Here is a 21,170-nt window from a genome sequence, read left to right as displayed (position 1 = left end):
ATACGGTTTTGTGTGCCATGGGAGACAGAGGCACTGTAGACAGCAATATATTATGATTAAACACCCTCGCCCAACTGTCGTACAGGAGGGACGTTCTCTGTAGAGTGAAAAGAAAGAGGAACGGTGGAAATTAGTGCGAGAAAGCCTAGTGTCTCTCGAAGCGTGTTAAAATGAACACTTATTATGTGAAGAGCCGGACAATCAGTGGGGTTCGTTTCGCCTCCTTTGCCGGCCTTATTCAACACAAGCCCAACGCACAACGACAGAGTAGGCGATTACAACAGGTTCACCGCCGGTATCGGTTGTGCGCCATACCTTGTAGGGTTTTCAAACACGTATAGGGAGGGTCACGGTGAACTTAGCCAAAAAGATGCAGAGATTTTACGTCACCCTTTTTGACTGTAACCTCTGATTTTGCATTGTCTTGTTAATGTCTTTTTCCAGCAAAATGTCTGCCTTTGAGTATTTTCGAATGTTTTTTGTAGGCGACTGCTGGATCTACCTAGAACATCGTAACCTGAAAAACCTTATTTGCTTTCCAGAAGTTCTACCTACCTACCAAATATTGCTTTAGTCGCGAACCCGCTTCAGTTACTTAACTGTTGCTCTGCTGCAAATCCACCAGTGTTCAAATGTTTGATAACAACGGAGACGTTTTTTGGGTAGATTTTATTGCACTTCTCTTCTGTCACTGCATGACTGAATTCCACGTAGAACATTCTGTGCAGATGAGCAAAGCTTGCACTGCAAAAGATTGACAGTGACCTTGAAAATACTTAAATCCAACACCTGACGTGATTCTAGATTGGTGTTTTGAATTGAGTTTGGAGCGTTGATGCGAAATATTGCCGATTTTTGTCACCAGTCGATACCGGTTTCAGCTTAAGACACGACCTGAGCATTTCTTCTGGAGAATTTCCAGAAGCTCTTACTTTTGAAATTCTCCATGACCTGGTACGCTGATTGTGAACCCACGCAAAACTGGTGAACGCGATGTACAGTGTTGCAACCCAAGGCTCGCCTGTTTATGAAATCTATCATAGTATGAGGCATTTAGTATCCAAGCTACTAAAAGCAACCATGTTTAGATTAAAACAGTCCAAATTTACTTCAGGCTGGCTATCACGACTGTGTGGGTCGACGCTGATCCAAGTGAAGCTCTGATGATGTCGACTGAGCTCGGTCACGATCTATGGAGGGGATAAATGAATCAACCTGATGCCTCCTTCCTACTTCGATCACATACTTTTTCTTCCTTTCACTCACCCCAATGATAACTTTTTTGTAGGCCCATCAGTTTGGACTGATGACTCCGTTCGTCCTGCATCGTTTTTGCAAGCAACATCGGCGCTTCATCCAGCGCTGATATCCTCAGGTATATCGAAATCAATATTCAAGTCTCAACAACCAGTCTGTCTGGCTGGTTTTAGTGTTCCCGCGCTGAAGAAAGCAGGTCAACTAGCTCCTTTTAGTGTCACGTGACATTGCGTACTGTGAACCAGAAACAAGAACTTCAGATGCAAGCACAGCGTTGGAGCCAACAGCACCATCACTCTCCACTCACTTCCGGCTACCCACCTCTGACAATCTAGTAGCTACTTTGGCAGGACGAACAGGGGATTATATCGTCCTAGGGCTCCCGGAAACCACCTGTGAACGAAGCCACCACGGATCAGAATGGAGCGACCATCCTGAATAAAGATGAACACGTCGAACATTGGGCTCAGTACTTCGAGGAGCAATTATCTTGGTCACCAGCTGACAGTCATCCAGAGTCCACAGCTAACGTAGAACCCTGGACGGTGACCATGAGACCCCTTACGGCTTTGGGGGCTTATGAATTCATATGTTCTTTCAAGCGCTACAGAGCTTCTGGTCCAGATGATCTCCAACCCGCTTTGCTCAAACGTGGGGATGAAGTCCTCAATCAGTGTTTGCTCCAGATTGTTCCAGACAACTGGGCGGGATCGTTGATAGTGACCAAATTGAAAAAGAGGACTCGAGATGAGTGCAGTAATCACAAGGGAATAAACTCAATCCCGGTCGTAACTGGACTCTGGGCGTCACTTGTGCTTCGTCGACTTATGATGACCGGAGAGCAGCAAACGGGCTTCCGGCCTGGTAATGTTTGCGTTGACGGAATCTTCACGCTCCCTCAGATGCTACAACGCCATATGTACAAACGGCCCACAGTTTCAGTATTCCTGGATTTCCAAAGTTTATTCGACTCAGTTGACTGGTCTGTGCTCCTTGACACACCTGCCCTTCAAATATAGCCCCGGAAGTTCCTCAGTGTGATTTCCATGATTCGACTTTCGGGCGTGTGCGAGTATACAAAGTGCTCTCCGAAATCTCCCGATGACAAATCGGTGTCCGTCATAGGTGTCCATTGTCGTCGGTCTTATTTACTTTTGTGGTCGACGAGATACTAAGACGAACGCTGGAATGTATTAGAAACTCTGGTGTTCAAATAACTGTTGGCGAAAACCGTGTCGATATGGGATATGCAGACGCAATCGTTCTCGTCTTCGAAGAGGTGTTTTCGGATGAGCTGATGTGCGTCATTACGTCCTTCGGCATGTAATTTGAACCCACAAAGTTTAAAATACCGTTCCTGGACATGCAGTCGCTAAACTCGCCGTTTACAATCCAAGGAGAGTTACTCGAAGTTGTGGAGCACTTTATATATATTTTATGCTCTATTAATTCTGATTGTAAGAGGTCAGCGCACGAATCTGCATGCCTCCGGTCAGACTTTTAAGGCTTGAATGCGTTGTATCCCTGAATTTCAAAGGACGTGTATATCAAGTTACAGCATGGACTGTTTTGTTGGATGACCGAAAGTTGACCTTTTCGATCAGCTTACCTGGGACGTCTTCAGGTGCCTGACAACCGTTGTCTCAGAACCATAGCTCGTGTGGGTTGGTGTCGGCTGTTCCTTAACGAAGCAATTAGAAAGCCAGTGTTCGGTTTCGCAACAGAGAATTCCATCGGAGGATGTGTCCAGCACCAGAAGCTATGTTGGTTGGGACATGTTTTGCGTGCGCGCAACCATCGTTTGTTTTCCGTGCCGATTTCAGAGTGGCAGAAGCAAGAAGGTGACCAACCCTTGACCTAGAAGAGGGGTATGAAGGAGATTACGAAAAGTCTGGGTGCTATCGGTGCTACTGGCCCTCCAGGATGGGACCGCATGATTCTCACTGCGTCTAGTTGGAGACACTGTAAGAAATGGGTTCTAATCGATGTCATTGTCGGTTTCTATCCAGATTGCCCGAATGAGTTTCTGGATGTGTAGGCACTTCGGAATGTTTGTCCCCTCCCCGTCCACTTTCTTTCACAATATTGCTTTCATAGAGATCGTGGTTGTACGGCATCGAAGCACCAGTGTTGAACATTGATGTTATGCTGTCGATGATGACGATTCGTACTGTAATGTGCACATTTTGTGGATTATTTCACTGTGGTGATGTTCTAATCTGTCGTCATTTGCGAGTGCCGAACGGAATATGAGACAATATGCTGAATGTGTCCCATATGACTACTATCAACACCGGATGTAAAATTTTCCGACTTGGTTTTTGGAGGTCTTTCATATCATGACACAGGTTTTACACTACTTATTCCTTCGTGAAAACTCCTGAAGACGAGATGCATCGAGATAGGGGACAACTTTGAAAGCACAGAGTTTTTTCTGGATGCCCTGCGAGGAATAGAACCAAAGGGGATGTATATTATTGTCCTGAAAATAGTTTATTTTCGCTCTACGCTATTGACTCGGGTCTATCTTTTAACTATCAATTCAGACTGTACGTCATAAGCTCAGCTGATGCGCCGACTCGCTACAGCCGACAATATAGCTTAGGATACACATACAGGGACACCTAATACACAGATCCCCCAATCGGGACCACCCTTAGACTGTCATCAGAGTTAGAACGATCAAAATTGAAGTTTTATATTTCAGCCGAATGTACGTCAAGACAAATATCCAGTCTTTCTTGAGACATCAGTTTCGTCTTTGTTTCGTACTGTTGTCTCTATTTGCTCCCGTCTAGATTATACTTTTTGCGCAGTGGAGACAAACAAATGTTTTTAGGACCTTAAGTACTCAATTTTTTTGCGGAATCTCATTAACTTTTCCTGTCGCCCTAAATTTGGCCATTCGCAGTTTTAATTTAGACCCGGTTGGTCGGTCTTTAAATTTATCATTTTCACGAAGAACTCATGAGAAACCAAATGTCCACTCTCTTTTCTGATGGTTGTACGTCAGTTGAGCGCCAGTATATAGTGCTACTGTTCTGCTGTCGAGACCAGTGATGATTCAAGTATCTTGGCCGTAGAGTGTTGTGCCTCCTGAAAACAGACAAGTGAATGGTGAAATCAAGTGACTTACGGAAAATACAGGCTTTTCAGCTGATAGGTAATTAAATTAGACTACCTCACTGAATTCGTCTTCACGTAATCGCCATATGGTTTGTTTTTTAACCCTTGTCGGATTACCCATTTAATCACTGTTTCTGCTTCATTCTAATGTTTATTTTATTTAGCTCAGTCGCCACATCGTCCAATATCAGAATCAGGCAAAACAACTGGTATGTCGTCTAACACCCACCTCCCCCTCGCGGTGTTCCCTTATCGCCGGTCCGTATGTATTCCACTATCTGCTCGACCGAGGTGTATGTTATCTTATTTTGACGGAAAGTCAGTTCAACCGAACCAAGGCGTTCGCCTTTTTGGAGGCCATACAAACTCAATTTTACGGGGACTACTCATCCAAAATTGACACTGTCTCCCGACCGTATGCGTTTTTGGATTTTGGTGAGTCAACCGTTTTGATGGACTGCCCTTCCATCTTTTTTTATTTATTATCCTTTACATTCGTTTATCCAAAGAATTGCTTGCCAAGTACGAAACACATCCGTTCATAATGCTTGGTTTTGTGAAGCTACTGGAGCCATGTAGTACGAATGTGGACACGGTACTACGCAAGTTGCCTATATTGCGCTTTGTTTCGGATGATATTTAGAATGACTTTCTTCATGGAATGTCATACGGAAGTGATATGGGTTTAGTCCAGGGTGCATATCCTCTGTTTTTCCGAATGAGTCGCTATCTGAAAGGCAGATAGATAATTGTGGAGCACTTCTCTGCATGTCCCACTGTTGAACTTCATTGAGTTTCGGTAGCCTTGTGCTCTATCCTCATTTGATCTAGTCCACGCTGTGAATTGGCATTATGGCTACTGCAGTGAAGCTACTGTTAAGGTTCATCGTTGGGGGGAACGATGAGTGAGGTACCCTATCAGAGTACGTCGAACCCATCTGTCCTGATCAACTTCATTTCCGTCCGATCAATGTTTCCATTAGCTGGAGCATATCGGTATTATCTGCTCATCGATCCTGGTCCACCAATCACTACAGTCACTGAGCACTTTTGCACCAGAATTAAAACGGCGGCACATCGGAATAAACGGAAGTGTGACTTAAACAAACAAGAAATCTATTTACCATAATAAGGAACAGTCTTCCACTGGGTTTTGTACATATATGTGTTTCTCATGCTCCTGACTAGGCAATTCTACTAACTGTTCCACTGTTTGAAAGTCTCCGCCGGCGTTTTTCTTTTTTCTTTTTTCTTTTTCTTGTCTTTTTTCTTCATTTACTCGGCGCCGATTCACCTGCAGGCATTCAAGTCTTTCGATACACGACAGTTGTTGGTTGATATTTTAATTAGTTTCGATAGTTGCACAATGAAACGTCCTGTTGCATACTAAATGGTGCGAAGTGCTATTAAGGCTAACCTAAACCAAACGCAAAAAATTGGCGCAGTCCAGGATGTATGGTGTACGCCTTCTTAATTACACTCTACCCCTCTCCAACTGATATCGCTCTTGTACCTGTTGGCTGTTCAACTTTCGTTGTAGAAGCGCAGTCCAGGATGTATGGTGTACGTCTTCTTAATTACACTCTACCTCTCACAGTGCTGGTTCTCCAACTGATGTCGCTCTTGTACCTGTTGGCTGTTCAACTTTCGTTGTAGAGTCCTGAAATATGGTTTCGGCTAGCAGCTGGAATATCCACTTAGAACCCACCTGTCGCGTGCAATGTAAGCTGCTAGGTGTTGGTTTTGACGCCATCGAACGTGTCTTCGGCCGATGGACGTGCCCGGGCTAGGTATGTGTAGGCCGTGCACTCACCCGATCATTCGTGTGTCTCAAAACATTTTACATTGAACCACGATGATCATGTTGTTTGATACCGTCTTTGATTGCCTACCTGAACGTGTTTTGGAATACCATACTTTTGTTGACTTCTCTTGTAAACATGGTGGTAACGTTTTTATCTTTGGGCTCCTGCGTTGTTTCCTGGAGAGTGATCGGTATTAGGCTGGGTCATGCTATCCATAACTCTACCATAGATTCGGCTCCACGCAAGCAACAGTGTTTGTCTTCCAACTAAGGGTTGAGCGGTCATTCAAAACCAGTGGCCGGAAATACTTGTCCGCCCACGAAGGGCTATTGAGTACTGTCTGTTTCAGGTGTCATACCATGTTCCCTAGGTGGGTCATGATGATCGGTAATCGCGCGTAATTCGATGGAGCATGCTGTCCACCAAACCTGTTTCACTGATGTTGACTATGTAACTAGACATGCGTTTCCAGTCAACGAATTTTGTTTGTGGATGGAGACGAGCGAGACCACTTTGTCTACAAACATGCACTGCCATATTCTTCGACCTATTTATCTCCTTAAAGCCCTTGCTAGGCTTATGAGTAAGGTGCAGACAGCGCCATTGTTTTTTATGTTCTTATAATGTTACCATAACTCTATATTGATGAAGAAACCTCAGTACCCTATAAACAGCTTTTTCACAACTTTCAACCTTGTTCAGCCTACGCTACTGTTTTAACCAGTCGTGTAATGTAATCTGGAAGACGTCTTTCCGCGAGAGTTCTGGAAACAACTATTATGAGGTCGATTACCGTCTTTCTGACTCCTTCAGACTGCAATTGAACTAACGTATCGGCTCTGTTTTATTCACCACCTGAAGCACTTCTGTACCATGAAGTCTTGCCGTTGAGTTTCTTCTTTAGCCTGCCTGTTGGTTGAAATCCGGGAACGAAGGTATCTGAAGTCGGCTTCCTGCTGGATTGTTTCCCCTCTAATTAAGATTCTACAGGACATTGAAGTGCTGAGTCCTTCCAAATCGTCCAAATAAACTGTCCAGGTTTGGGCTTAATGGTGCTGAGTCCTTCCAAATCGTCCAAATCCCCCAAATAAACTGTCCAGGTTTGGGCTTAATTGAGTGTGCTAAACACAGATTTTAAGGAGCCTCATTAGATGAGGCGGTAAAAAGCCACGCCTGTTCTCTTTTTTTTATCTCCATTACCACCTGTTATCATTTCCATCGATTTGCCACCTTATTTCTTGTATTATTTTCTTGTTTCTCGCCCAAATAAGAACATTCTTTGAAGGACTCAACTATACAAGAAAACCCCACTCTCCGTATGTGATACGCTGGTCCGGGTTATTTAGGTTGTAACAAAAAACTATTTTGATGCGAACAGAGTTGCAAGTTTTCCAGTACTCCTGGCTGTTTTGAGCTGACGCTGCGGGAGGTTGGATTGAAGTGGTTGCGCGAGACTGGAGAAAATTAGATGTAATTAGAAGCGAGAAAGCTAAGAAGTGATAAAGACAGCCTAGTGATCAGCCTGGAGAAAGCAAGACTTCAGTTCAAGTTAGCCTAGATTTTCAGTCGAAGACAGTCTACAAGTTGTAATAACGATGATGCCTCAGCTGCAAGACTTCAGTTCAGGTTAGCCTAGATTTTCAGCCGAAGGCAGTCTTCAAGTTGTAATAACGATGATGCCTCAGCTGAGTCCTCGGTTTACACCTTGCAAGGCAGAATTCTCGTCAAACAAAACATCAAAGTTGCACAACGTGTACCAAACGCCAAAATATCAGGTCAAAAACGTGTGCATCACATCGTATTTAGCGCTTATGAAGCGACAACAATCTGCAAATTCTGGACTCAGCATTAGCAATAGGCATTCGGCAGATAATGGATCATGATTGGCTCTTGGTTCCTGACTTTCGACGAATCAGAGCTCGCCTTGATGCTGGACTTGCAAGCGATGCGATCTTGGTAATCGCGTGCGGAATAGTTTTCTCGGCCGCAGCAGCGCCCAATTGTGAGCTGTTTCGGTTCGGGATTCCACGGGGTCTTCGCTCATCTCATCCCGCTATTCGATCTATCTGCTTTTGTCGGCACGAGTTGCTCTTGTTCTAACAATTTCCAAGGCTTTAAAGTCATAATGAAACGATAACTTAATTAGTAGGGGTGATGCATTGTGCTCTGTGTGACAGTTGCTCATCATTCTGGCCGGAAGAACGAGTACCATACAAACTACATTACATCGGCTATCTCACATCGTATTTAGCGCTTATGAAGCGACAACAATATGCAAATTCTGGACTCAGCATTAGCAATCGGCATTCGGCAGATAATGGATCATGATTGGCTCTTAGTTCCTGACTTTCGACGAATCAGAGCTCGCCTTGATGCTGGACTTGCAAGCGATGCGATCTTGGTAATCGCGTGCGGAATGGTTTTCTCGGCCGCAGCAGCGCCCAGTTGTGAGCTGTTTCGGTTCGGGATTCCACGGGGTCTTCGCTCATCTCATCCCGCTATTCGATCTGTCTGCTTTTGTCGGCACGAGTTGCTCTTGTTCTAACAATTTCCAAGGCTTTCAAGTCATAATGAAACGATAACTTAATTAGTAGGGGTGATGCATTGTGCTCTATGTGACAGTTGCTCATCGTTCTGGCTGGAAGAACTGCAAACTACTTTACCTCGGCTGTCTCGTGTGAGAATGATCCTACAACCAAGTTCCATGATTTACATCCCACTTTCGTCTATGCGTAGACGGCTCTCGTCATTATCGAATCTGTGGTACAGATGCGAGCAAAACAGCTCCACCATCTGATTCGGGATTGGTGGTGGAGCTGGCGATTTTGTAGTACCATCCATGGCAAAATTCTTAGATGAGGAATGCATCCGAATCAGCTGACTCACTGCATTATGGCGAGATTAAATAGGACATCAGTGAAAAACATCGGGACAATTGTGAATAATGACAGGAAATGGCATAAATACACTCATTGCGTGTGACCTATCTGTGTTGGTTGAAATGTGTTCCTCATCCGGTACCCCTGATTATGTCAGAAGGCACGATTCTCTCGGGTATTATTGGAAAAGTGTCTGTACCGGGCGATTTCTTGTTACGTTCTCAGACTTTCGCTCGCTGAAAACACTTCCAAAGGGATCATCTCACATTGATAATTGACGTAAAATTTCGTTGTGATCTATCCTACCGTACACATTTCGTTACCAAATGGCATTCTTAGACGGAGGTCCCTTAACAGCTTCCAACTCCTATTCCTCCCTCAAAGATCGCTTCATCCACCAAACCCAGAAGACTTACACAGACACCAGATCCTCCAACATGAATCAACTAAATGTGGCCCTACAAGATGTCCAGCGGATAATGGTTCAGAACATAGACGATGTTTTGCAGCGCGGAGAAGCTCTTTCTGGTAAGTGGTAGAATTCCTTATACCCCTAATGGGGTGGACACAAACTTGGCTCTTCTGTTGGTCTCTTATTTCCGGTCCGACTCCATCACTGCTGTGGAAAACATCAGGCTCACAAAGCAGTGCCGTCAAAATTGGGTTATTTTATTCTTAACTGTCCAAAAGCCAAAATCGGGGATACTGGAGAATCCGATTGTTTTGTAGAGCATGTAATGGAGTCAAAAACAAGATGACCGGGGTTCAAGAATAGTCCGCTGCCTTCAACTCTCATCTATGGCGATTTGTGTCCGCCGTTAGCGGCCACCTTAAGAACATTCATGCATACCAAGTTGACATAAAATCTAACAACAGCCTTGTATGGCCTCAACAGCAGCACGGGAACCTTTTAACAAAACCATACGAACCTTGATTAAGTTTAGTCTGAACAGACCTCTCCGTCCACCCTTAATCAACCTGTTGACTAATTCACTTGACCTGACGAAAGTTTGCTCGAATTTTACCATGTTCGGCAATACCTTCATCAACCGTTTACCAAGCCCCCTTGAAGCGTCTCCTCGTCGTACCTTGTAGTCTTGAAACCATCGTTAACCTTCGGGCTCCATTACCATTAAGCCAAATTTCATCGATACCTTCGGTATTACCGGTTGTGCCACGGGGTAATTTTATGTACAGTATAGTTTTCCTTGCACACACCGATTCCCCATATTCATTCGACTGAAGCATCGTTCCCGCACTTATACAAGGGCAGTAAATCATTTATTGCGTTCAGAGGTGGTGGTTTAGGTTATTTTGGTTACAAATAATTACGTGGTTATTTTCAAAGAAAATTGAGGAGCGATCACCATTCTAATGTGTCTCATCCCTTTCCAAAAGAAACTACCTATGAAAGACCGATAGCAGCCAGCCACTCCATACTACGAACGTCTTGGTCTCGTTCTGACGCCAGTGTGAAAGACCGTAGCAGCCAGCCACTCCATACTACGAACGTCTTGGTCTCGTTCTGACGCCAGTGTTCTTCACATGATTTACATCTTGACAAGCAGATTCATTCTGCATGCTGTTCACTTAATGGTTAGTCTGGTAGTTATTTTAACCGGATGACGGGTGACAATTTCCCGCATCAAATGTAGGTTTTCTTTTCCACTTGCACACCTTGGCGATACTTCGTAACATGTTTCCTCTCGTATATTACCTAGTTTATCTGCATTTCGCTCATATTTAAAAAGGACACGTATAATTTGTCTGGAAGAGTTCGGAGTATATATGGATCCATACTTTTACCTATTTACAGCGCTTGATACGCGCGCGTCAAACTTGTCCACAATGTCGAAGAAGTACCGCCAAGATGCAGCGTCGCTAAATATGCAATCCGCATGGGTTTTCTACGTCCTGCTTTGTGTGGTCATCTTGGCGATATTCACCTACATCTACTTCCGATACCTGTAACGAATACCTTATTATATGTTCTTATTTGTCCGGAATGCCTTCCAGCCTGAGTCCATTTATGGGAACGTTATGCGGGTCACAATTTTGCCGTGGCTGTGATCAACGTCCCTCAACCATAATTCTGTAGGCACTTTTCCTGTCCACGGTTTCGGTTTAAACGCTGACTACCTGTGTACCTGGTCGAGATTTCCCTTCATAAAGCACGGTCTTTTCGTTCCTCCTACGTGTTGTTTTCAGGAGACACTGTCGATGAATCTTTCCATTCTACAATTTGTTCCGAGTTGTGCAATCTCTATAGAACATGTGACGAGACAAACCTTTTCAGACAGCGGGTTGACACAATGTTACTGTGATTACTGATGTTTTCTATTCGTTCTGTGCCTCCTCTTCAGCCTTCCATTAAGAAGTAATTTCAAACAGGTTCTCGCGAACCTAACTCTGTCGAACTGTCCTTCAGTCATTCACCAGGATGGGATATCGTTACCTAAAGTCTGTTTTATAGGATTCTATACTCCGTATCCAGAAACCACAACGGTCCCTCTATCGTCACTAATCAACTTTAAAGTCGAAGAATAATTCCGCCTATCACAACTCCAGTCAACGGCCGAGGGAACAGCAAGAAATCAGAATGCGCGTTGGATAAGTAGATCCGAAACGCTGGCGTGCAAATCCGCTAGTTACGCTTGGTATGCAGTAGCTCAGTTAAGGAAGCGCTGTCATGTTCAGAGTGGACTTGAATCGGACTTACGCACAAATTTAAACTCGCAACCAATCCGAAAATGTAGATGGAATGTTGCATCTTCGAGTGCTTCAAAAGGTAAAGCCAGGTCCTTCACAAAACTAAACAAGGTCGGGTACGGAATGGCAATCCCGGTCCGCTTCAGTCCTGAAGGGTAGACGGGAATGTAATGGTTCTCCATAGCACACTACGTTAGACGATGAATATCGTTCTCTGATGACAGATTACTTCAAAAAGGGAACCGGGATTACTAAAGACCAGTAACATGAAGAAATTTGACCTCAGTAAACCCTTTCAGGGAGGGACCTAACCGTTAGAAGGCTTCAGTAGACGAACAGTCATTCAGTCTGAGGGTGTTCTGTCCTAGCACCATGATTTAAGTTCTCATGTTGCCGCTTCGGTCTGCGGGAAGCACATCGAAGCTAACTTCAGAGAAGTTACAATGAGTACGTAGAAGGACCGTCAGTCGCTGAATTCGGTAGAGTTTGGTTTGAGTAAAGCCCAATACCCAGGATAAGCCGAACAGCTGAGTTCGATAATTGGGTTTCAAGACTAAATAATCATGTATAGAACAGGCTATATAAACAATAAAAAGGAGGGTTGTCGATGCCTACTTGGTGCATACTATTCATATGAAACCAGTCTCCCAACTGCATTTACTCAAACGCCTACCATGCAGACATAAGAAACACTGAAATAATCCAGGAATTGTGCACATTACGGCACGAATCGCCATCAGCATCAGTGGTCAAAACTGGTGCTTCGCTGCGTACAACCAAGATTTATTTGAAAGCCATATTTTGAGAAAAAGAATCAAAGCGGACGGGGAGGTTGATAGCTTACTACAATCATCGTGAGGTGCAAACACCTCCAGACACTCATTCAGGCAATCGGGATAGGAACTGACAAGAAGCAGCCGTATAATGCAGCACCTTTAACGCGACACGGTGGGGACCATTTGCTCTCCATCCTGGAAGTAGCAACGACAGCATACAACCATTTCGTAATTTCTCTCACACCCCTTTGCTAAGTAAACGGGTAGTCACATATCTGAAATGGACAACAGCACCCCCTTCGACAAACGATGGTTCGACACGCGCAACACGGCCTGATAAACGCAGCATCCGGTGCCGGACACATGCTCTGATGGAGTCCCCGTTGCACAACCGAACACTCGCCTTCTGATTGCGTCGTTACGGGTTCGCCGACACCCTGCACGACCTACTGATCTCAGTCAACGGTTGTCTGTGACTTGAAGGTTTGTCGATCCCCACTTCTCAGCCGTACAACAAAACAAATCGTACCGTAGCCTGATACACACGTCACCTGAGAAGCCGCCTTATATCGCTTTGATGCGAGGTGTCTCTGTGTGCAGTCGTGCAATGACACTGTAATCGTAACTAATACGGTTTATAAGATGAGTGAAACGTTCCGCAACCTCCAATGCTTCTTGAATTTTAAGTGGCGTGTTTAGTGCTGCATATCCAGTAGCATGGCCTAACATTTTATGAGTGACAGCCGCATGCGAGACGACGGGATGATTTGGGTCAGTTCATGCAAAAACAACTGCGCCTAATTCTCCTCCTCGAAGATGAGAACGATGTCGTCTGCATATTCCAGATCAACAGGGTTTTCGGCAAAAGCCATTTGAACACCGTGTTTTCGGAGAACTTCTAGCGTTCAGATGCGCTAAGCCAGCCCACATGTTCATTCAGACTTCCGACGATCACAACGATATTTGAGCTTTTAGTTCGCCGCAGCAGGGTATTCAAAACTTGTCTTTGATGGTATCAGAGTAAAAGTCGGTTGAGGCGTAAGCAGACACGACAAACAGAGAGCAACCAACTTCCCGTTTGTGGGATTCCTTCAGAGGTGCACACAGGAAATTACCAGTGGGAAGTAAAAAGAGCGGGTAGTAAGTCAAACAAGGATCCTTCCACCCGGTGACCTAAGACAATGACAATCCCTACACACCCTATCGCAGCAGCCGCTGGATTCCCAGAGGTGCGCACCCGGAAGCAGGTGAAGAATGATGGGGCGGTCAGCTCAACCACTGTGTTCGGAACTTGAATTCTTGTCTATGCTACTCAGCACACACCAATGCCAAGTGAATGCAGTGTGACAACAAGAGCAGCTTGTTGCCCTGCTTAATTCAGAAGGGCAGCCAGAGAGACTGGATCTCAAGGTTCGAAGATTGATTTCGAGATGTCTGAGCATGTCGGCGCCGGACGACAAGATGTTGCTTGCAAAAGGGATGCAGGACAAACGGAGTTATTAGTCATAACTGATTGGCCTACAAGGAGAGAGTTATTAATGCGGTGGGGGAAGTGAGGAGAAAGAAGGGGGCATCAGAAGTAGCCTGATTTCGCTTATCCGCCCTGGTGTATGCAGCAAGCAAGGCGACCCGGTTGGTGATGGCCGATGGGTTATGTGGTTATTTTTGTGTGCAATTCATGGTTGTATGTGGACATAGCTGGGGAGCACATACATAGAGAGTAGAGTGATTAATGTATTCTATCTTTGGCCCGAAAGGCAGCGGTGTTCGGTGAGAAATACAGGTGCATTTTAGTTTTTTCCAGAACGAGTCACCACACACGTTTCAACCCCGACCTGGAGAGCTAGAGGACTATGTTGCTCCCAGCACTGAGAACTGGCCAACTTCGTATGGTACTCTGTGAATGTTGGACACAAGCAACGTAGCTCAGTTGCTTTAGGAGGTCCAAAAAACGTCGCACCGCGATGTTGTCACGGTAAGCTTTTTGTCCACTTTATGCCGTCTGCTATTTTAGTTTCGACTAGTTAATACAGTAAGCCGCACTCAGATGAAGTAGATTATCGTTTCGCAATCAAGGCGCATAACTACTCATTCGAGGTGGTTCGAGCCCAAGCGTCACTCTTCGATTATTTCTGTCTAGGATTAGGCGACCTGCCACTATTCCAACCCATATGGCTCCCTCGAGTTCTACGGCGGTTAGGCATAGAAAGAGCGCATTCTTTGGAAGACGAACGAAAAGGAAAACGGGTTTGTCACTTTTGACCCATAACGCGACCGCTAGGTGCAATTCCGCAGGAGTTCAAAACTGTTTTCTCTAAATTTCGCCCTTTTTCGAGGCCTACCTTTAGTGTGTTGCTGTGGAAGCAGACAGTCGCCTGCGAGCAGACAAAAGCCAGATCTCGCGGACGAACCGTCTTATCGAAGGATTTATTCATTACGAAAGCGAAATTTGTATGTACAAAAAGCAAATTGAAATTAGTACACAGGAAATTCGGAGTCAATTTCAGCAGCCCAAGCTGCCAGACCGCCAGCGACATCGCATATAGTGAAGTCCGGCTCGTGCATGCTTGAGGTTCCAATGAAGCCATGGTCCGTGTCCATTGATTCAGCAGCATCAGTCAAGCTGGTATTGGATGTTCGCAGGCGGAATGCAGAAAGCGCACTGGCCAGTTGAGTGGCTGCTACCTTCGACTTATTCCCCCGGTGACAGAGCACCACGACTGTGGATGAAAAAGCAGCGTGAGAAACGCATTCTAATAAATAATGTTTTGAGGTTATATAATGGCGCATGCGCTCCAAAGGAGCTAGGCACCTTGAGAATGGGGTTTTGTTATAAAAATAATGTGTTTTCATAAAGGAAACTACTCACAAGGTTGCTGAGAACTCTTCGACAGCCCACGACCGGTTTCGCCTTTCTTGGGGCTCATCACTTAGGCGCAGTCCCCGAGTTTCCGTCAACCTTATGATCTACTTGAACCCAAATTGCACTGTTTTCGAGAAATACACTCATTTGCAAATCAATTCGGTTTTCACGGGAGACTCAATTGAATCTCTCGTTTATGATCATCACTAACGAGAGATTCAATTGAGTCTCCCGTGAAAACCGAATTGATTTGCAAATGAGTGTATTTCTCGAAAACAGTGCAATTTGGGTTCAAGTAGATCATAAGGTTGACGGAAACTCGGGGTGATTTACAAATGAGTGTATTTCTCGAAAAATAGAGACAAGGAATCAAAGTTACTGACAGCTGATGGCTATGTATACTATCCCAGGACATGGAGCTACAGGAGCCCACAGGCGTTGTTCAGGTAAGCGCATAAGCAAACAAACTAGAACATCCTGCAGGAACTTGGAAAACTTCATTTGCAGAATGACAAACACCAACCAAATGGCGTTTCAACGTCATGACACATCAGGCGGCATGATGAAGGAGTGCAACGTACCAAAGGCCACATTATCGACGCCATAGTGCCATCGTGAAAGAAACAGGAGACGTGACGGCGCAGCCAGGCGACCCACTTCATACTGGATTATCCTCGTGAAATGACTGATTACGGTGTGGTTCCCATACGGGAACTTAGTTGAAAATATCCGTTACTACGCTACCAACCATGCACACGCGATCTTACAGGAAGCACAAGTGCGGAGTAGATAAGGGTAACAACAAACTGTCGGTAGATAGCTATTGAACAACATCTACGAGCTCGAGATAACTCAGTGGTTCAGCTACGAACTTATTGACTGCAAGGCCCGACCTCGGCATTTCGACTGCTCCTGTCAAGGCATGGTCAACCTGACAGTATCTCAGCTCCCATGCTTCTTTCGGGTGACGAGGCAATTAGGCACGGAAAGGGTGTTACAGCCGAACGAACGGCATCCAGTGGATGGAGAGCATCCACTTTTGAATGTTTACATGTGGTTTGTTATGTGTGACCAAAAAGCCGTCTTATTGGATTTCAAAGCTTAACCTGGTATGGTGTAACACTAAAAAAAAGAAATACACCGGAGAGGATTCTAGTACCTGATCACGTAAAAAATATAGAGCATGAACATATATGCTGAGAAATACCCACTGATACTTACGTAGCTTCACCTTACGAAAGCTGTTGCTCAACCTATGCGATAAATAAAGCACAGACAACCTGAAAAAGAAAATGTGGCCCCCAAAAGTTTGTTTCCCCTTCCAGTGGTCGGGATGAATCTAGCTTCCTTCCAAGAAACTTTAGGAGTACTTCTTCTATTCACTTGTCATCCAACGGATCTGTCCATTCGTTTTGCCATTCAGCAGATTTCTCAGTTTCGCACATATGACGCTCAACATACAGAAGACGCTACGTTATTCTAGGTTGGCTTCCCCCAGTTAGCAACTTGTTATGCCTTGAAAGCGACTTAATCAAAGGAAATTAGGAAACATCTTGAAGCACGTATACATATGTAATTCCGGGTATCAAGTACGAAAGCATGTGCTTGGTACGGAGTAAAAATCGACTTTCAACATCTTACTTGGAACAGGACGTTCATTAGATTGCTTCAGTTTTTCGTTTAGCGCCTCTTGAATTTGAGATAGGACAGTGTCACGGAGAAGTGTTGGTGCTGGAAAGCCTGTTAAATTGACAAACGGTGAACAGTTAATAATAATCTAATAATAATAATAATCAAAACAGTAGGCTGTCGAAAAAAACTTCTGAGTCAACGGAAACATGTTGACGTCGTGAGGATTGAGGTATAATATTTCCGAGAATAGGATCTACCCTATTGACCACAAATCGCATGTTGACGCACCAACCGACTAACTGACCATGGAAAACGTTTTCATCGCAGTCCGTCATACTGAACAGCTCCAAACAAAAAGTAGGGTTCACAGAAAACAATAAGCTGGCCACGGTTAGCCTCTCAGTCACAGACACTACCAACTAACTCCGTACAGAAAACCAGCAACGACTACCCAGTTAGGTTAGAAACATTCTGCCTTATTACACACAAAAATGCTGACCCTGCATGGGCGCAGTGACGTCCCGGTAATGTTAACATTATCGATTCGGCAACCGTGCTTGCAGCTCCTATTCTCACTCAAGATGCACAGTTTAGTAATCTGTCAAGTAACTAGGAGTTGGACATCATAAAACAGCTAAGGTGAACAGAAGCTGAACCCAATAAAGTCAACTCACGCAAACAGGGAGTGAGACGGCACAGATCTACTTCTACTTCTGGTCGTATGTCGAGCAATACATGCGGTCTTCCAAGGCGCCGCAATTCGTCGAGTTGCTGAGACAGAACAAAGACAGTTAACATTGGTGTCAGTCAGACGTCAGGAATGTGCGACACTCCACTGCTGTAGGCAAAAACAATGAATACTAGCCATGTCTGTAAGGTGATGGACTACGTTAAATGGAAGACGTTGGGGGCAAAGTGAACATACCTGGACTGTGATCCGGTTCCGTAGTCGATCCATATTGACCGATGATGGCTGAGGTGCAGATGATCGATTGGGAAAAAACAACAAAAAGCAGTTAGGGTCGAAAAGAAGAGAAAGCAGCTTATGGAGATTGCCAAATCGCACCATACAATGATAGTACCCATACGCTAGTGAGCAAGGCATAAAAAATGTCTCTGCCCCAAGTTTTCCGACGTGATCTTAGTAACAAAATGGTCATAACCTGGACGCAGCGCTCTACGATGAATTGATGAACTTTAGATAAATGTGACATCCGAGTCTAACATCGTTTGTCCCACAAGTGCTAACGTGTTCACCAACCTTATCATGATCTGGTGCTCCGCAGAATAGTACATAGTTCAGCTGCAGAATTCTATCGGGGGTGAAGTTAGCATGTTCTCCGCATACTGGACAATCGGGTCGCGGATCACGCAAGACCACTGTACGCGTTAGATTGCGTTCCATGTCCAACACCAGGAGTCGGCCACTGTGGACAGCTTTGAAAAGTGACGTTGCAAACAAAGATGCAAAGAATAAATAGAGCTACGGCGTGCAAATCAGACTTGAAAATAGAAATTCATGAAACATTGTGCCTAGAAACTTGGACGCTTTCCAGTATTCATAGCTAGAGTCAGGAAATCACGGTTGAAAAAACTTCTATGTCTACGGTGTTCGGCAGGGTTATGCGATTGTAGTGACAGCGCGATCCGAAAAAAATTGTCTTGGAAGAAATGAATTAATTCCTGATGCGGTTATCAAACCTTCGTGCTGGAAATGGCAGGACATCAAATAGCATAGAAACAAAGGAAAGTGAGTGTTCCCGAATTGTCCACGGTTCCCACAGATTCAGTGTTTGGGTTAATCCATACTTAGATTGGCAACCGATGGATGTACTGACATCAACCCCTAGCAAATTGCCGGATAAATGAACGGGAAGACCGAGTACTTAGTGGGAACTAGACATCCAGTGTGGAGTTTCTAAACCGACACTGCTAGAGAGAAAGAACCTGAATACGCTCAGTGAATACAATTTAATACCAACTTACTTCCAACACCAGCGATTAACTTGATCGCCTCCGCTGCTTGCATGGTACCAACGATACCGGGGACTATAAACGAAAAAGAGGTAATTTCAAGGACTCTAAAAGCAAAGTAGCAATCCTTCGAACAGAAACGGTTGGACTCACTAAAATTGTACTGCTCAAGATACAAAAAGTCCTTCAACTGGAGCTTGTGGGTTGGCTTTACTGCTGTCCCTCAATTCTACAGTAAACTGCGACGTCAGAGATGAACTACCTCACAATCATTCTTGGGACTCTAGAAGTCTCTGTGCGAAATTCGACGCTCACAAAGAAAATCCAACTCAATCCACCACTCGCTTTTCTTCATAGCTTTTGTTTCAATCAAAAGCCGTTTTTTTTTCGTACAACGTTCCCATTCCAAAAGCTATTATCTCGTCTATTGGGGGCTTCTGGACCAATCGTATTATCACTCGAATCCAATATAGCTGATTTAACAGTTCCAGGCAGTTGTATGCCGTAAGGAGTATGATAGAGCGAGGTCGGAGAAGAGAGAGAAGCGGGCGGTGGAAGAGATGTGTTTACTATTGCCCGTATTTGTGATTGCAAAGCATTATTGCTCCCTGTATGAAAATACTGAATTGTCGTGTCCATGCTATCTTTGTTTTATCATGCCAAACACCGCCAACATCCGAAATTTGCGGACGGACGACTTTGAAGTTGTGCAGCAAATCAGATAGCCTGAAATCCATCGATCCCAACCGGAATTACGATTTCATGAGTCTGAAGGTAGGCATTTCAGTTTATGTGACCAAACACCCCATAGCCTAAATCCATCGATCCCAACCGGAATTACGATTTCATGAGTCTGAAGGTAGGCATTTCAGTTTATGTGACCAAACACCCCGCAGTCGCTCTAAAGTTATTACAGAAGTCACGAAGCTTGCTCGTCCACGACAATCGTGATATCATCATCACCATTGACAACACGACACTATTGTTCAACGCCGCCGTACAACCATGATATGCTTGAAAGCCTTATTATGAAGAAAAAAGTGGACGGGAAGGGACTTAGTGGTAGTCTACTACAATCATTCTGAGGTGCGTACACCTACAGTCACTCATTCAGGTAATCTGGGTAGAAAATAACAACAGAAACGCCACTGACACCGATTAGAAGCGACGTCTTGCAATATCTCCAACCAGGCGCAGCGGGGAACTTGCAGTATCTCCAACCAGGCGCAGCGGGGATCGCGCGGTCCTCATCCTGGAAGGTCAGTAGCACCGACAGCACCCAGACTTTTCGTGATCTCCTTCATACCCTCTGCCAAGTTAAGGGTCGTTCACCTTCTTGCTTCCGACACTCCGAAATTGGCACGGAAAACAGAAACCTCTTCGGCAAAAGATAATTTCACATACGCAACACATGTCCCAACCATCGCATACCCTCTGCTTAAGGGTCGTTCACCTTCTTGCTTCCGACACTCCGAAATTGGCACGGAAAACAGAAACCTCTTCGGCAAAAGATAATTTATTTCACGCAACACATGTCCCAACCATCGCAGCTTCTGGTGCTGGACACATTCTTCGATGGAAGTCTCCGATGCAAAACCGAACACTAGCTTTCTAATTGCTTTGTTAAGGATTAGCCGACACCAACCCACACAAGCTATGGTTCTGAGACAACGGTTGTCGAACACCTAAAGACGTCTCAGTTCAGCTGACCAAAAAGGTCAATTTTCAGCCATACAACAAAACAGCTCGTACTGTAGCTTGATATACACGTGCCTTGAGATTCAAAGCAAATGCGACCGCAGCTTTCAGATTAGTGCGTTGACCTCGTCCGTCACACTACAATCACAACTAATACAACATAAAAGATATATAAAGCGTTCCACAAATTCGAATGACTTTCCTTAGATTGTAAACGGCGTGTTCCGCGACTGCATGTCCAGGAACGGTATCATAAACTGTGGGTGCAAAGTGCATACCAAAGGACGGAATGACTTTGGCCGAGTTCGTCGAAAATGCCTGCGCTTCTTTTCGAGAACGAGAACAATGTTGTCTGCTATCAGGAAGGTCAGCTTCCTGAAAGCAACCACTTAACGCCCGGAACCTACGGAGACTCTCAGCTCCACTGGGTGTTGACCAGACAGACAACGCC

At 44.8% G+C, this 21,170-nt stretch overlaps 2 protein-coding genes across 2 annotated transcripts in view; one reads left to right on the top strand and one right to left on the bottom strand.

The window, feature by feature from the left end:
- The window catches only part of T265_06466 (hypothetical protein), a gene marked incomplete at both ends in the record, with an annotated part of 21,629 nt that extends 10,147 nt beyond the window's left edge, over positions 1–11,482 (top strand). Inside the window, 3 exons of the mRNA XM_009171734.1 lie at positions 4,548–4,818; positions 9,452–9,595; positions 10,884–11,482. Of these exons, the coding sequence (XP_009169998.1) occupies positions 4,548–4,818; positions 9,452–9,595; positions 10,884–11,038 (570 nt within the window). The remainder of the gene's footprint in view (positions 1–4,547; positions 4,819–9,451; positions 9,596–10,883) is intronic.
- Positions 11,483–13,349: 1,867 nt separating this feature from the next.
- T265_06465 (hypothetical protein) overlaps positions 13,350–21,170 on the bottom strand; it is a gene marked incomplete at both ends in the record, with an annotated part of 25,507 nt that continues 17,686 nt past the window's right edge. Inside the window, 6 exons of the mRNA XM_009171733.1 lie at positions 13,350–13,450; positions 17,057–17,155; positions 17,722–17,818; positions 17,973–18,020; positions 18,309–18,484; positions 19,034–19,096. Coding sequence (XP_009169997.1) covers positions 13,350–13,450; positions 17,057–17,155; positions 17,722–17,818; positions 17,973–18,020; positions 18,309–18,484; positions 19,034–19,096 — 584 coding nt within the window. The remainder of the gene's footprint in view (positions 13,451–17,056; positions 17,156–17,721; positions 17,819–17,972; positions 18,021–18,308; positions 18,485–19,033; positions 19,097–21,170) is intronic.

The sequence above is a fragment of the Opisthorchis viverrini genome (genome assembly GCF_000715545.1).
Source record: "Opisthorchis viverrini unplaced genomic scaffold opera_v5_137, whole genome shotgun sequence".
In the NCBI taxonomy this organism is placed as follows: Eukaryota; Metazoa; Platyhelminthes; class Trematoda; order Opisthorchiida; family Opisthorchiidae; genus Opisthorchis; species Opisthorchis viverrini.
This window is presented reverse-complemented; position numbering and strand designations above follow the sequence as displayed.